Here is a 16,255-nt window from a genome sequence, read left to right as displayed (position 1 = left end):
TGAGTAGACAGACACACACAGGTGGAAGCCGAGCACGTGAAGGCAGACACAGTGGTGTGACTACAGGTCAAAGAACGCCAGGGATGGCTGGCAGCCCGCAGAAGCGAGGAAAAGACGAGGAAGGACACTTCCCCAGAGCTGTGGGAGGGGGCATAGCCTGCTGACCCCTTGATTTCAGACTTCCAGCTTTCAGAACTGTGGGAGAATAAGTTTCTACTGCTTGAAGCTGTTCACTTTGTGGTCATGTGTTATGGCAGCCCCAGAAAACTAATACAGGTGTGTTATGTGTGTAAATGATATGCCTTGTATCCACAGATGGTTCACCATTGCACAGAGGTGAAACGTTTCCCAAGTGAAACGACCCATTGGTGCCTAAAGGCTTCCCGATGATTTTCCTTCCATGCTGCTTCAGTTACCCACATTTTCAGTCTGTCCTTTCTTTAGGGAGGAGGACACAGGACAAGCTGTGGAGTGGGGTGGAAAAAACACAAAGACCGTCTCTGAGAATCATCCTCTTAAAAAAAAAAAAGCACCAAGGGGGAAAATGAAGGGGAACTCAGTGTGAGGCAATCACTGGTGGGCAGGGGCAGGTGAGGGAGGGAACGGCAGAGAGAGACAGGATGCTGGCCAGCCACATGGAGCAGAATTACTGAGCACAGGCAGAAGGCAGGAAAGAGGACCACCGGCACAGATACACATCAATATACCCTATTCCAGCACATCAGCCCCTTCGTGTGGTCAAAGACCCTTGGCAGCACTAGGTAGGTCCATTCGTTAGGCCTGCACTGTCTCTGGTTCCCTTCCCATCTGGGTTCCCCCGTCTCTCTTGCATGCGCTATGGAGGTAGGAGAGAGCCAAGGGCTTGATCTCCGTTTCATAATATTCTTGTGGGAAAAACAAACACAAAACTAACAAACCCTTGTGTCTGGATGGGATTTAGAATTTACAAAGTGCTTCCACATACAATCCGTCTTGACTGGGCCTCCTTGTGAAAAGAAGTGCTTATCCATGAAAGACAGGTCTGTCCCCTAAATCAGAGATTACAGGAAGTCCTAAGCAGAACCACGCCAACGCTCCCAAAGTGGATACAGGTCAGGTTAGGAAACCTTAATACACACACAGACCAACACTCCAGTACGCAGCCTTGTCCAATAGCAAAGAGCAGACTGAGCTCACAGGCATCAGCGGAATGCCATCTGGGAAAGAGTCCGGAGATGAAAACAGAGGACTTATGTTGTCGGTAAATAGGAGACTAGGTGAATTGGACCAACTCTTCCACCAAGGACAATCAAAAGGCTGTACGAACATCTTAAAAGCATCAAAGAGCTAACGAGATTCTAAAGAATTGCTAGGCTGACATCCCAGAGAGGACAGGAATCTAGACAGGGGAGCCAAGCATTCAGGGCCCCTTTTCCCTGGAGGTGCTTGCCCATTTTAGGAGAGGTGACTAAGAGAATGAAATCTGTTTCTGAAAGTCTTCAAGGATCGGGGCTGGGGGAGGTGTTGGACACTGATAAACCACTGCCTGCTTTGGGCTAAGACTCCAGACTGTGCCCTAAGCCTTCCCTTCTCCAGGGGATCTTTCCAACCCAGGGATCCAACCCAGGTCTCCCGCATTGCGGGCAGATTCTTCACCAGCTGAGCCACAGGGGAAGCCCCCTAAGGGGTCAGGATGAACCGAAGTAAACCAGCCCTTGCACAATCTGCTAAATCCGCAGTCTGCCTTTTGTGGCCAGGAAGTGTCAACCTGGAATCTGCAATAACGTGATCTCAGAATTCCATTGCCCCTGGGCATGTGACAGCAGCGACTGAAAAGCCCCTCTATCCATCCTAGATCTGAAAACTGCAAGAAACAATTTTTCAGATACAGTGTCCAGCACAAACTAAAAAATAATGAGGCACCAGAGGAGACAAATCAGGGAGAAGCAGCAGAGATTAGGCAAAAGAAACACTCACAGGGATTCCAGTTATGGAATTATCACAGAGGGAACACAGGCAAAGTTCTAGAAAACTCTCCTCACCAGCAGTCAGCAAAATTCTGCCTATTTGTACTGTTAAGTCTCTAATCCATTCTCATTTCCTGCCTGGATTGCTACAATCATCATTCTATCTGCCTTTACCATCACCTACCTTGGCAATTAGCTTCCCTGTGGCTCAGTGGTAAAGAACCCATCTGCCAAAACATGAGACGTGGATTCAATCCCTGGGTCGGGAAGATCTCCTGGAAAAGGAAATGGCCACCCACTCCAGTATTCTTGCCTGGAAAAGCCCATGGGCAGAGGAGGCTGACAGGCTGCAGTACACAGGGTTGCAGAATCAGACGTGACTTAGTGACTAGACAACAAGCACCTTGGCAATGTCCTAAAATGCACTTTCCAACCCCATCCCCTAAGATGTCTCCCCCTCACAATCTTCTAGTCACACGGCAGAACTCTCCTGTGAGTGTCCTTTTCTTCTTCATCGTCCTGAAAAATGCCTCCCATCCTTCAACGTCCAGTGTAAACCTCTCTCCTTGAAGCCTTTCTGAATTCATAAATCCAACTCTCACAGCTTTGTATATACTAGACTCTGTTGACACAATGTATTAAAAATGTTCAAAAGACTATTTCTCACATACACTGTTAACTTTTTGAGGTTACAGTTTATCTTATTCATCTAGAGCTCCTGGCATCTAGCATAGCACCTGGCTGAGTATGTGCTGAATAAATGTTCCAAGAAAGAGGGAGAGCATTTTGAATAATAGGTGCTACGGACTGTTACGGACTGAATTGTGTCCTCCCCAAATATCATGCGTTGAAGCCCCTAATGTGACTGTGTTTGGAGATAAGGTAATTAAGGTTAAATGAAGTCATCAGAGCAGGGCCTTAATTCAATAGGACTGGGGTCCTTATAAAAAGATGAAGGGACACCAGGGAGCTCTCTCCCTCCATATGCACACACGGAAAAGGCCATTCTGACACAGCAAGGAGGTGGCTATTTGCAAGCCCGAAACAGAGGCCTCACCGGAAATCAACTCTGTCAATGTGATCTTGGACTTCGAGCCTCCAGAAAGTTCAGAAAATAGATGTCTGTTGGTTAAGCCTCCCAGGCTGTATAGTATTGTTATGGCAGCTCAAGCAGACTAATACATAGACCATTTCTCGGATATGAAACGTGTATGAACACACATCCTCACTAAAGGTAAGAATTCAACTCAAAGTGACAAGAAAGGGTAGGGAGCAGACATAGGTACACCAGGGAAAATGGCTTTTTAAAAAGTTTTATTTCAAGAACTTTGTTGTTGTTTTTTTTAACCGGTATCTCAAAAAAAGGTGGGTCAAAGTACAAAAAAAAAGTCAGTTGAATAATAGCATAGGTTTAGAAATCACAGCAGCAGAAGCAAGGTACAGACAGCACAGACAGACAATCCAACGCATTGTAATTCTCTTCGGGTTCTTTGCTTATGGTGTGTTTTTTCCCTCCTGTACAAAATACACCAAGGCATGCCATGAGATCAGAAAAAGAAAGGAGTTTAACAAATGGTTACAAGAAATAGAATCTGTACAAGAGGAGATAATGCTTCTTCCCCCGCCCCCCGCCCCCCCATTTCCTCTCTTGCTCGGCTTCAGGTTAAGTTGTTCTGAAGACAGTTCACTTCCAGGTCGGCCGGGTCACCCTTGCCACCCTCGAGTTTGGGCGACATGGAGTTCTGGATGTTAAATGGCTCCTCCTCTTTCAGGCAGGACTTGAGAGCTTCCTGGATTTTGTGGGGAGCGCTAGAATCATCCTGGAAGAGAAAAATAAAAGCTGAGGCAAGAGTGGGAAGGAGACAATGGGTGGAGGAATCAAGTAACATCTCAGACTTTTCTATTTTACTTAAAAAAAAAAAAGTAAAACTGAGAAAAGGAAGAAAGTGCTGGGGCTTGGATGAACCAAAGTGACTCATTAGCAGCTACTCTTTTGGAACATCATCCTCAAAAAACACTGGCCATGTATGGATGAAAACCCAAGAGGTAACTGCGTTACAAATACCTGTAATGGAAGCCAGACTGGGGAGAAACAGTCCCTTTTAATACTCAGCCTGGTCCCTCTAAAGCCTCACCTGCTGGTGAGCTGTGCCTGGCCCCTCTTCACACGGCCCTCCATCCTGAGGAGTTCTGCTCTCGCCAAAAGGTCTTGATCAGGAACATGACTTGTTGATGTGCAAACAGGGCTGTGGTCAGGCGCAGAGCTGATTCCGGCAGAGTCAGGGCCCCGCTCCCCACAGCAAATTCATGTTCTCTGACTAGAGGCCGGAGATGTGCGAGCCTATCAGACTTTATCTACCACACAGATGCCGACTTACATGGTGCTCCCTCAGTCTAAGCCCCGTGCTGCTGGTTTGCAGCCCCTCTCTGATGGGTCCCCGCACCTCCCTGCCTCTCTGTGTTGCCTGCAACCCCAGGACAAGCTCCTGAGCCTAGCTGAGCTTGTTAATGCTTCCCAGGAAACCCGCACCGGTACAGTCCTCCAGCTCTGCATTCAGAGAACTCCTACAGCGACACCTTCTTCCCACTACTCTTCCTTCAGGAGTCCCTGAGCAGATTTTACCCAGGGGGGCCTCGGTTCTTTCTCAGAAGCCCCAAATAGCTATTGTAAGTGCTCAGAATCTTCGCAGATCAAAGAGGCTGTGTCGCCACCCAGGCAGGTTCATGGAGGGCAAGAAGGGTAATGTGCCTATCTGACCAGCCAGCTCAGCCCTTTCTTGCTTTAATCACTTCTGAAAGCCAAGGTACTCATGGTGATTAAGGACCAGGACATTCTCTACAGAATGGTGAGCCCGAGTCCATGCTGCCTGGTCCTGAGTCTGACCTGTAATGGCACTAGGTCAGGGGAGGGACTAGTTGGAAAGTAGGGAAAGGCGCTAGGCTTGCATCAGACGCTACAGGTGTTCAGTGTACTGTCCATGTAGAAACCACTATGACCTGCCCCCACTCCAGCCTCACTGAGCACTGTCACAGAAGGCCGGCTTGCACAGAGCAATCTGAGAGTTTCGAAGACTTCAGGAGTGATTTACAGACAACAGCGGAACACACGCTCCCCACTTCCAGTGTGTATGAGACAGGCACAAGGCAAAATGAACTTTATTCTGTGTTGAGGCAGATTTCAGGCAAGGCCACTGCACACAGCGCCTACAGGCAGTGGGTATTTTCTACCCCTGCTTGGAGAGGCTGAGAAAAAACTGGTCAGTGGCATAAGTGTATATGTGCTGAGATGGAAAGATGGACCTGATATATTAAGTGTATTATGTACACACACACACACACAGGTTTCTTTTATGGGAGAGGGAAGCAGGATGAGGTAGAGCTCGTGTGAGGTGTTGGGGGAAGACGCTGGACATAAACACCTGAGACCCTGAGGAGAAGGGACTGGGGATTACAGCAAAATTTGGAGCAAGACAGGATGGCCTATACTCACCTCTCCTCTGGCAAGAATGGAACTCACTTTCACGTTTTTCAAGATAACCACCCCTACCCTGGGCCCATCACACTCTCCTTGGCATACAGGGGCACAGGGATATTCTCCTAACGTGAAAAAGTGAATTTAGTGAGTTGTATAGACCTGGGCATCAAAACTGATGCCATGAAGGTGGGGAACCTAATTAAACCTGGCCTCTTGAGGACTTGGACAGAGGAGAAAGCTGCCTTCCAGGCCAATGGGTGGGAGAAGTCAGTCCTACAGATCAGGAACACAGGTATCCATCCGACAATGGTATGCGACAAGCTAAGTGCCTTCAGCAGGTAGACAGGTGAGGGCATGTCTAGACCAGGATGGAGCGATTCTCATCCACGTGTTTGCTCCAGAACGCCATCCTCTTAGGCCTAGGGTGGCTGAGTCCCTCCAGCTGAAGGCCCCTCTGGCTTTGATTTGGTGGAAGTTCCTTATCGTAAGGAAACTGGACCTCCCCCTGGCCTAAGCCCTGGGAACTATTTCCAGCTTTCTGTCCCAGCCATATGGGCATCCTTCCGCCAGGGGTTCAGGCCTGGATGTCTTCTTGTTCAGACACAAGCCTCTATCAGAAGAGGGAGGGCAGCCAGTGTTTTACCAAATATATGGAGGAAACAGAGACTGGGAAGTAGGAAAGATTTAAACTGGCAGGGTGGGGTGAGGATGGGCAACACTAAGGGGCCTCCTGGAAGATCCATCCACTCTCAGGAGGACCAAGTCCCCGCCACGACACTGCTGACAGCACAGCTGGGAGATGGGCAGGGCGGCTTCCGACGCTCAGACACTTCACTCACTTCGCTCACACCATGCAGTGGGAGGTGCCCAGCCTTCCACACATTTGCCATTCCTCCCGGAAAAGGGCAAACCTTCATAACAGGGGCTGTAAAGCCACAGGCTTTTCCTTTTCCTTCTGAAGTTTCTTTCCGAGGCTGGCTGCTCAGTGACACAAGGCCCTCACACACTCAGCTGCTGGCTCACCAGCCACAGGGTCCCACGTCACTGCAGAGGGCCCAGTCCAGGAGCAGCAGAGTGATGAGTGTAGAAGGGGAGAGGGACGTGCCCCGACACAGACACCAGCCATGGACCCTTTCCCAACCAGACCCAAAGTGGTACTTTGTTGTTTGAAATCTTTTCAGACAGTGGTTTATAGAGATTATTGGAACTGAGTAGGAAAACGACCCATTCTATCTCCTTGACTTATGTAAAAGAAATAACCCCTCTACTAAGATAAAGAAAACTCTACAAAATTTTAGGAGATGCCAAAATCAACAAGGTTTTTTTCTTTTTTGAGGGGTGAAGGGAGAGGGATGGGGAGACTAGCTGCCCCCGTTTCGGCTCCCAGCTCATCTGGAGGTTCTCTCACTTTCATCCTGCTGCCAGCAGCGCTTGTCAGCAGTCACTGCGGTGGCTGAAGCAATGGCCAGGGCTCCACTTCATCATAAGGTGGTAACTGTCTTCACTGTCAGTGCACAAGATCTTGACTATGACCAAGTCTGACTTCTGGGTGAGGTGGAGGGAATGAGAGGTGAAGTGGAAAATCCAGCTGCTGGACAGGAGAGCCACCCCCCACAGGCTCAGGGCTTTGGCAGAGGTGATAGGATGTACCCTGGGGCACAAGCTGAGGGAACGATGCCCATGGAAATGGCCCGCAGGATCCCAGAGGAGCCAGAGAGCTGAGTGCCGCCCAGACAACCCCAGGGCGCTTCTCGGGCAGAGTCCACCATGGCTGACCACCCTGCTCAAGGTCAGTGGCAGTTTTCCTGGATAAATGCCTTGCTTTCCCAAAGTTGGGTCCGCAAGAACTGGAGACCTTTCTGTTGGCTCCTGCAACCAAGGCCTCCAAGAGACGCTATTTCCTTCCCCTCCATCTTTGTGAGCAGGAAAGGTGGACATACCAAGGCTGCCAGAAATGCATGAGTCAGAAGCTTTGCCAAGGACCCTTGCACTCTGTGGCTAATAAATATCCTGATTGCAGGCACTCCTGTACAGGTCAGGCCTGCTGTCCCTCATGTATGACATGGCACACCAGACAGTGGGTCTGAGAGACCCCATGGCAGGCCACTGATCACCAGTAATTCATAAATGGCAACTACATGCACATCACTGCCAGGGGCTGGGTATGTTGGGATGGGGTGTTCCAAGACAAGGCACACCCTACATCCTTGTGGGTTGATTGGAGTGGTCACCAATCTCAGACGTGATAGGACATCTTGTTTCCTTGACAGTTATGCTCATCTTAAACTTAGTATCTTGGTACATATCACGTAAAATATATCTGTTTTTTCTCTATCCTTTATAGCAAAGTCTTTAAAAAATTAGCTTAAATTGGCCTTTTTTATTTCTTATTTAAATTGACTCCTTTTCTCCTCCTTCTGCAGGTCAACTTGTTCTTTTCTGGGGTTTGGTGAACAGCTTCATAGACTATTATTTTCTCCTTTGCCTTCTGGGGATGCACTTTCCCCAGTTATAAAAAAAAGGAAACGGTCTATCGGGAGACCTCTTATTGGGTTTCAACTTCCATTTATAAACCCATCCTCGTTAAGGACAGATTTATCCCTACACTATTGGTTCTGCCAGTGTTCTATGCTTCCCTTTATATCAAAACTTTTAAAAACTATCCTAGATTGGCCTCTTTCGGTGTATATAACCAGTGTATATGAGCCTGCTCATTTTTAGGGCTCTCAAAACAGTGTCAGATTGTTTTTCCGGCAATCCCAGAGGTTTTCCCATTCACCCCAAAGAACAAGCACCATCTGCTTCAAAGACCAGCGAGAAAGTCCCTAGCAAGAAAAGCAGAGGATTTCTTCTCAATGTAGAAAAGAAGACAAAAATCAGACTTCTAAAGCTGAGACGAAGCTGAAAATCATGCGCCATCCCAGAAACGGTTCTTCTGTACTTTGTGCTACTTTGCCTGTCCAGGAGTGACACGGCATCACGCCCTTCTTCTCACTCTCATGGCCCGTACAGGCCACACTATCCAGACCCTCAGAGCTCTGAGCAGTGGGTTCATATGCTGAAGTGAACCAGAGACACGGGCAGGGGTGGGAACAGGCACAAGGGCAGATGCGAAGACCAGTTACCTGACAGACAGCATTTCATAGCGAGCCCAGGCACAGGCAGTGAGAGGGAGGGGAACGCGGAGGGTCGCAATGTTTCCTTACGTTTGGGTGAGAGCCCTCGGCAATGGTGGACAGGGAGAAGTTATCATTGTGGAGCTCAGATGGGGTCCGGAATTTGCTGGTTAGGACAGAAGAGAGAAGGGAAAATGTAAGTGAAATGATCACAGCGACATCTGATAGAAGCTTCACAGGGCAAACACTGTATTTCGTCAAATGTCATGGGTGTACCCCTATTTTCTGTACCACTAAGAAAAACCTTCTGTCATTTAAACCATGGTCCAATCCTTTCTTATCATCTAGAGTTTTCATTACACACTTTAAGGCACTCATTCAGACTTTAGATAAAGAACTGACAACGATATGAACAGCTATGACCACGTTTGTGCCTGCCAGACAATTACAACTACATCATGACTGCCATCTGGCCAACAGTGATTATAAGATGCCAGCGACTGTAAGACACAATCCAATTTCAGAGATGCTAATATGTGGGGAAAAAATGGGTATCTTAGAATCAATACACTACAGCAGTATCTGTAGTGCACTGGGTACATGTATTAATAGTGATTGCAGAGTGGCAACCAGGCTTGGGAAAGAAAGGAGGTGTGCAGAGGAAATAAGGAAGGTGGCATTTGAGCTGAAGGGCTGGGGGAGCCATGCTCTGTGCAAAACGCAAACTGGTTCCAGGAGGAGGACCTAGAAGAGGCTCCTTCCCTGGGCCTCAGCTCCTGCTTCTCTACTGCCCTGGCAGCGTTCCTTCTCTCCCCGGTCATCAGCAGCAGCCCTGGTAGGTGGGCCCATTCCCACCCTGACCCTCCCCCTACCCCCTCAGTGGTGGTGTGAGGAGCCAAGGGCCTTGGCTTGTGATCACATGCACAGATACAGCCCTGCCTCAATGCACAGGCACAATGGAGAGGCCCTCGCAGCCCCAGGACGGTTAGCTGAAAGGCGGCAGAGAGCTGCTGGCATCTGCACGTCCCACGAGTTTACCCAGCAAAGGAGCAACAGATGGCGTTTTGTCCCTTTCCCAGGACCCAGGGCAAGTCCTTCAGTCCCATTCTCTGGAGAGAGTCTCGGGTCAGGGGGAGGGAATTAACTGGGGGGAAACAACAGGGGGAAAGGGGGGTGGGGCGGTCCTGCATAAATTGCCTCTTGGGTCCTGAGGAAGCTGAACTCCAGTCTCCTCCTTGTCTGACTCCTGTGACATTTCAGAAGGTTCTTTACTTTGCTAAGTGGTAACAGTGACTGTGTCACGGTGGGTAAGGTCACATCCAAGTGTTCAAGGCGTGGGCTTCAAGGGCAAATGCATGCTGGTTCTCACAGGTGCACGGGTGTCACTCCTCTGCCCGGAGAAGAGCTGAAATGAGACTCCACATGCACATATGGCCCTTCAAATCCAAGTGGAGGAAGTGAGGCCGAGGTCCTAGCACTCCCCACATCCTACTGAGAGGGAACGGGGACTTCCTTGAACCCTCTGTTCTTCTGCCTGGACCAGGGTGGACCAGTTTGAAAAGCAATGTGCTGCTAAATCCTTTCACTGAAGAGGATGGCACATCCTCTAGGGGCTTACGTCAACATCCTGCTCCTATGAGCAGCTAGATAGAGGGAGCTGGAGGAGTCACTTCACGCTGATTTGGGAGAGAAATCCTCATACCGGCCTCTGGCTGTCAAAGACCTGGGAAGCAGGTGTAATCAGACGGGGGTGGGGGGCTGAGCGTAGTACCTAATCAGTTACTTGACCAGAGTCAGGAGCTGCTATACTCTGGTTGCCTTTCCTAAGCATTCTAAGAGAAGGTGGCGAGTGTGTGTGTGTGGAATGGTGCTGGACAGCTGCAGTCTGCCACAAGGGCCTAACCTCTGCTGCAATTCCAGCACATTCCGTGTAGGAACGGGTAAGCTTGGGTGAATCTCTGGTATGAAAAACGCAAGCAGGGATGGACAGCAGATGCCAGAAACTCTCAGGACCATATTCCTAGATCCCACAGGGCGGGGCTGGCAGTCACAGACTCACTTGGTCCTGCGCAGCTTGGTATTCTCGGTCTTGAGCAGGTAGAGCTTCTTGGCAAAGAACACCGTCATCATGAACAGCAGGAGCAGCACAAGGGCGGCCGAGCCGACGGCCACGCACATCACCTGGAAGTCGGTGATGATGGATTCGCAGCGCATCCCCTTGTGCCAGATGTAGTCCTGCGTGTTGCACCTGCAGCGGTGACAGGGTGAGGCTGAGGCGACGGGCAGACAGCCGTGGCTGCAGCGAGCGTCTGACCCCTGACCCCGGGGCTTACGTCAACATCCTGCTCCTATGAGCAGCTATAGGAAGTGGGGTGTCCTCATCTGTGCAGACTTTAGGGTTGCTATTCTTGCCTCATCTTTACAACCACACCAGGAAGAGTGTGTAGCACAAATGCATCAAGGGTGGTTGACACAAATGAGGTAAATGGGGTGCTGAGAAACTGAGCACACTGGCCATTCACAGGCCTGTGAAGTGACTGAGGGAAGGGAACCCTGTTTTCCACTTCAATGACAACAATCACAGGATTCCCCCAGAACACCCCCAAGCCCCTGCCCTGGGCTCTGGTGGAGAAAAAAAAAAAAAAGGATAAAAAACAAGATCAATAGGAACTACCTCCACAAAGTACTAGGACCCGCCCTATCCTGGGGCACTGCAGTCCCATCTAGTTCACATGGCTAACCAGACACTGAAAATAAGGAAGCGACAGACAAGGACAAGCACAAAGATAGATGTACATTCTCCCCCATCTCAGCAGCCCCCCAGGTGCCGCCCCTATAGCTTCCTGTCCTGTCACCATGAGAACTGTCATGAAAGCAGAGTTGAGAATCAACCCTCTGGGTGGGTTTCAGTCCTTTTGTTGAGTGACTTTCTCCTGCCCTTGGGGACATTCCCAGGCTCCAACTCTTCCAATGACATTGCTGTTTCCATGGGAACCAGGCTGCTTCAAAGAGGAAAAAATGTGGAAGGATACAGAGGCAGGCAAAGGAGGGACATGAACCTCAGGGTGAATGACAGAGGAGAAAGGAGTCCAGAAATGGGGAAATCAAACCCAGGAGAATTAGCTACTCCACACCTAGAAGAGGGTGGGGCTCTGTGGCGAGCAGTGAATTCTCTTATCCAGCAGCCCCTCTGCAGTCGTGGGAGACTGTTGGAGGACAGCGGGGAAAGAAGGTCCCTCTAACACAGTGCTCTGGAGAAGTTCTGCCATAGCTCTGCTCGCTTCCCTGCAGTGGTCGGGTGACACAGACAAAAGCATGCTGCAGTCTGCAACCAACGGCTCGGCAGCCTCCTGTGAGTGGAATGTAAAACAGTTTCCAAGCTGGGGCTGGGCCTGGGTTACCCGTCAGAGGAGGCATTTCTGGTAGGGAGGCCCAGGGTGGATGATCCTGGGATGGAAGCTGTGCAAGGGGGGCTGTGGAGTAGACTAGTGAGAAGTCCTCCTAAGGCAGGATCCACTGGAGGATCCATGGTCAGTTTAGGCATGCCACTCAGTGAGGGCATGCTTACTATTGGGGGGTCCCTTGATAGCTCCAGGAGGTTCTGGGAACTGTTCTAGTGCTCCAGAGGCAACGAGGCCTCCAAATTTAATACTCTGATGGGGAGCTAACTTCGAAGGTGAAAACCCAGGCCTCCAATAGGATGAAAGATACTAATTTTGCAGAGATTCCATAGCTCCCAGGCTAAAATCATTACTATAGTCCTCCCTCCACAACTAGAGTCTGAGGAGCAAGATCAGGGTTTCCTTGTATTTCTGGTAGCCCTTAAGCAACCAGCAAGGTCTTGTTGCCATAATATCTTGATCATAATATCTTCTTCTTTTTGGCAATGGCTGGACAGCTCCAATCAGAGCTGTGTGGACACATTTTATATTAGTGACCCTAATGACACAATCATTTATAGGAGAGAACTTCATAGGAAGGAAACTCAAGCTTTAATGACAAAGGCACAGCATGCATGCATTATATTATTCTTCTATCAGAACATTAAGACCCATAGAATCTGAATTCTTTATATACCTCCAAAAAGCCCCAGAAAAAGAAACATAGGGAATGGCACTTAAAAAAACAGAGATACCCAGATTACAGAAATGTTTCACTCTTAGGACTGGTGGAAACAAGTCCCAGAAGAATCTGAGGTCTACTTGCCACTTCTAGGGCCTGTAGAGGATGGAGAGAAGCAAAACACTCAGCCCTGGACATGTGCTTCATCCAGAATAAGAATAAGCCCGTGAGTTCTCCAGCAGGTTAACTACCTTGCTGTGAGGGCAGGTATATGCGGTTAATTACTAATGAGGCATGGGCTGGTGGCTGCACACAAGATCGTTACTCTGACACTAAACTTTCTGGGTCTTTAAAACATGTCAGACTGAGTATCTCCAGGAAGACAACAACCAAGGTACAAGGAGCAAAGTCACTACCCAGAACTAAGAAACGCCAAACATCTGCTGTGTGAGGAAGGACACTCTGCTTGACTTGACCTGTTTGAGTGGCTGCTCTCTGGGTCTTTATCCAGTGAGAAGGTCCTCATTCGTGCCACCTGAAGTGCGTGCCCCCCCGGGTCACAGAGCCCTTCTTCTGCCTCGCACATGGCTCAGAGGGAGTAGTCAGCAGTTCTCTCTTCTCCCAGGGCGTCTATGGACTTTGTCCTTCTGCAAATTTAGCTAGAACTTGCCAACAAGAACTTGCCCTCAAGCCAGCAAAGGCCCTTTCCAAAACCCTTGGCCAAGTCCTTTCGTTTCACCTTTATAGTTTACTGGTTTGGTAAAGAGAACGACACTTAGAGGAAATGCACAATCTTTCTTCTGAGGAAACTCTCCTAGTGATGAGCTCACAGGAAGTACATTTAAGCTGTTAGTCTGTAGAATATTTACTGGGACCATCTCTTGACCCATAAACACACACGTTCTGGGAACCTGTCACATCCCCCTCTCTGCTGAGGCAGCCTCCCATGCCCCCTTCAGGAGTTCTCCTGACAATTCCCTGGACACCTGCCTGCCACATCCTTACCTGCAGAAGGCCCCAATGTTCTCCACCAGGTAGCACTGGCCGCCATTGTGACAGTAACTTGGGAAGAGGTCGCACACTGACCGGCAGGAGCCGTTATGTCTCACAAAGCCACTGCGGCACACAGTGCCATTCTCGCTAGGGGCCAGGTCCCTGCCTGGCTCTCCTGGGCGGGGCCTGAGGGCAATGCTGCTGCCCGGGACCATGCCCAGAGTATGCTGTGGAGGGACAGCGTGCCACCGACTGGTGGGCTGGCCTGTCCCGGGCCCCAGACCAGGCTTCTCAGTGGGCACTAGGTCATTTTCATCTTCCAGGTCTCCGCCTCCCACTGCATCCTTGTCCTCCTCTTCTTCCTCCTCTTCATCCAAGTCATCATAGAAGGATGTAGTAGGGTAGAAATCAGACTCATCAAAGGGAGTGAAGTCATCGTATAAGTCAAGCAGGCTCCAGGAAGGGGTCTCTCCCCCGGGATCAGGGTGGTGCTCTGAGGTACCTGGCGACCCAGGGAAGCTCCCCAGGTCGGCGCCACGGCCCTCACCATCCAATCCTTCGAAGTAGTCGATGTCAATTATATCTGATGCTGGGTGGGGCTCCAGTGTGCCCTGAAAGGGGTACGTGGGCTCCGGCCCGTGAGGGTCAGGTGTGCTGCCTCCCAGGTTCAGCCAAACCTCCATGGGGCTCTCCTTGGGGAGTTCAGGGCCTGGGCTTGGCTTGTCGCCAGGGGTGGGGGAGGGTGGTTCACTGGCTTCCGTAGCCTCGAAGGTGGCTGCGGACGTCGAGGACGGCCCAAGGGCCTCGTCGGGAGTCGGAAGCGTGGCTGGAAGGGCCTGGGTGTCGCCGCTGCCCGCCTCTGCGGTCACTCCGCCCAGGCCTGGGCTCTCGGCCTCCAGCCAGGCTGTGCCTGTCACCGCCGCCGACGCCTCCAGCGCCTCCTCAGCCCCGACCCCAGGGCCCACCAAGGCCTGCTCTCCGCCGGGCGCAGTCCGAGAAGTCTCATCTTTCCCAGCTGCTGGTGGGCCGGCCTTCTCCCGCGTGTCGTTAGCACGCGGCTCCCACGCCGGGACGCTCTTCACAGGCGTGTCTGCCTCGACGGCGCTGCCCGCCTCAGGCACTGTGGGAGGGAGAGGGGCGGGGCGTCAGCGACCGCGCGCGCCTTAGAGCTGGGGCAGCGCCCCGCCCCCGCCGCGGCTGCTCTCTCAGACCCCCGCCAACCTTAAGCCTCAGCGCCAAGCTCTCCCAAGGCCACGCCCCATCATTACGCCCCGCCCCGAGCCCGCCCCACAAGCCCGAGAACGCACCCGACCAAACGTTATCCTCGCTTAGGCCCTGCCCCCAAGCGAAAGGCCCCGCCCCCGACATCACCCGCGCTCTAACCCGGGCGGCCCTCAGTTCTAGCTCCTGGCAAAGTCTTACCTTCGGGGCTCCATTACACACCAGGCCCCGCCCCAAAGTCTCACCCTTAGGGCTCCGCCCCGAACTCGCATTCCCCTGCCCCGCCATCACCTCCAGGTCCCGCCCCGAAATCTCACCCTCAGGCCCCGCCCCAACAGGCCCACCCCCAGCCAACACCTCTGTCTCCACACTCGGGTGGCGGCCGCCGTGTCGCCTCCAGCAAGTCCCCGCATCTCCTCGTGCGCCCCTTCCCCCGCCCGAGCTGCGGGCAAGCCGCTGCCCCGCCCCCTTGGCAGAGCTCGCGGACACCTCTTGCACCCGAAGCCAACGGGACCCTGGCCCAAGGTGGGGCGCCAGAGCCGCTGGGGTCCCGGTAGCGGTCGGTACCTACCCGGCGCGGCCCCAGAAGCGAGCACCAGCGTAACCCCCAGAAGCAGCAGCAGCGGCGGTGGCCCCCGGCCCGGGCCCCCGCCCTCGGCTCGGCCCATGGCGCGGCGCCCCGACCGCTGTCCGCGGTCTGCCCGGCTGGCTGCGCCCTCGGCTCACCGGCCGCCGCGCCTCCCGCCCGTGCTGCGGCCGTCTCAGCCCACGATGGGCAAAGGGAGAAGCCGCATGCCGCCGCCGTCCGCCGCTGTCCCCGGCGCGCCGCGCCTCCCCGCCTCCCGCGCCGCCGCTGCCGCGCTCAGCGCCGCCCCCACCCCGCCCGCCGCGCCCGCCCCGCCGCACGTAGCTCTGACGCCGGCCCTGCTCAGTCCTCCTGCGGTGGGGACAGACAGACCCCCGGCTCTGCACGCGGAGACAAACGGACGCGGGGCATCGCGCGGACAGGCGCACAGTGCCGCTCGTGGCATTAGCCGCCAGGTGCACTGGCGGGAGACCTGCGGGGCGGGGCCGTGGTCCTGCCCTCCCAGTGGAGGGGCTGGCACGGGCCCCCCAACAGCGGGGAACCCACCCGCCAAGCGGCGAGCACAGAGGGGGGCGCCCAGACACCCGCAGGCTCGGGGCGGGGCTCGGAAGGGCCGCAGGGGGCGGAAGCCCCAGCCCGCGCTGTGCCAGTGAGCCGAACCCAGGGCACACGGAGCTTCTCGGATTTCTGCACCAACCCGGTGTTCAGGGCGAAGGGTCTCCAGGAGATCCCCGAGACCCCACGAGGGCGGGGAGGGCGCTGACAGTGCCAGGCAAGGGGGCGAAGTGGACCTCCCAGGCTCTAATCGGATCAGACCTAATCCGTCTGCAGCCAAAGCCCCAGACCTCGCACAGCC

At 52.7% G+C, this 16,255-nt stretch overlaps 1 protein-coding gene across 2 annotated transcripts; it reads right to left on the bottom strand.

The window, feature by feature from the left end:
• Window positions 1-3,243: 3,243 nt before the first annotated feature.
• CSPG5 (chondroitin sulfate proteoglycan 5) lies at window positions 3,244-15,642 on the bottom strand. Of its 2 annotated transcripts, none has more exons than XM_042236317.1 (5): window positions 15,385-15,642; window positions 13,605-14,712; window positions 10,597-10,785; window positions 8,628-8,703; window positions 3,244-3,766 (listed from the first exon to the last, which is right to left on the bottom strand). In XM_042236317.1, the coding sequence occupies exons 1-5, from the start codon at window positions 15,479-15,481 to the stop codon at window positions 3,605-3,607; spliced, it is 1,632 nt and encodes a 543-aa protein (XP_042092251.1). In that variant the 5' UTR covers window positions 15,482-15,642; the 3' UTR covers window positions 3,244-3,604. The 2 variants fall into 2 exon arrangements, with proteins under 2 accessions (XP_042092251.1, XP_042092252.1); XM_042236318.1 differs by lacking the exon at window positions 3,244-3,766 and adding an exon at window positions 5,074-6,966.
• Window positions 15,643-16,255: the final 613 nt, after the last annotated feature.

Source organism: Ovis aries, chromosome 19, assembly GCF_016772045.2.
Source record: "Ovis aries strain OAR_USU_Benz2616 breed Rambouillet chromosome 19, ARS-UI_Ramb_v3.0, whole genome shotgun sequence".
NCBI lineage: Eukaryota > Metazoa > Chordata > Mammalia > Artiodactyla > Bovidae > Ovis > Ovis aries.
This window is presented reverse-complemented; position numbering and strand designations above follow the sequence as displayed.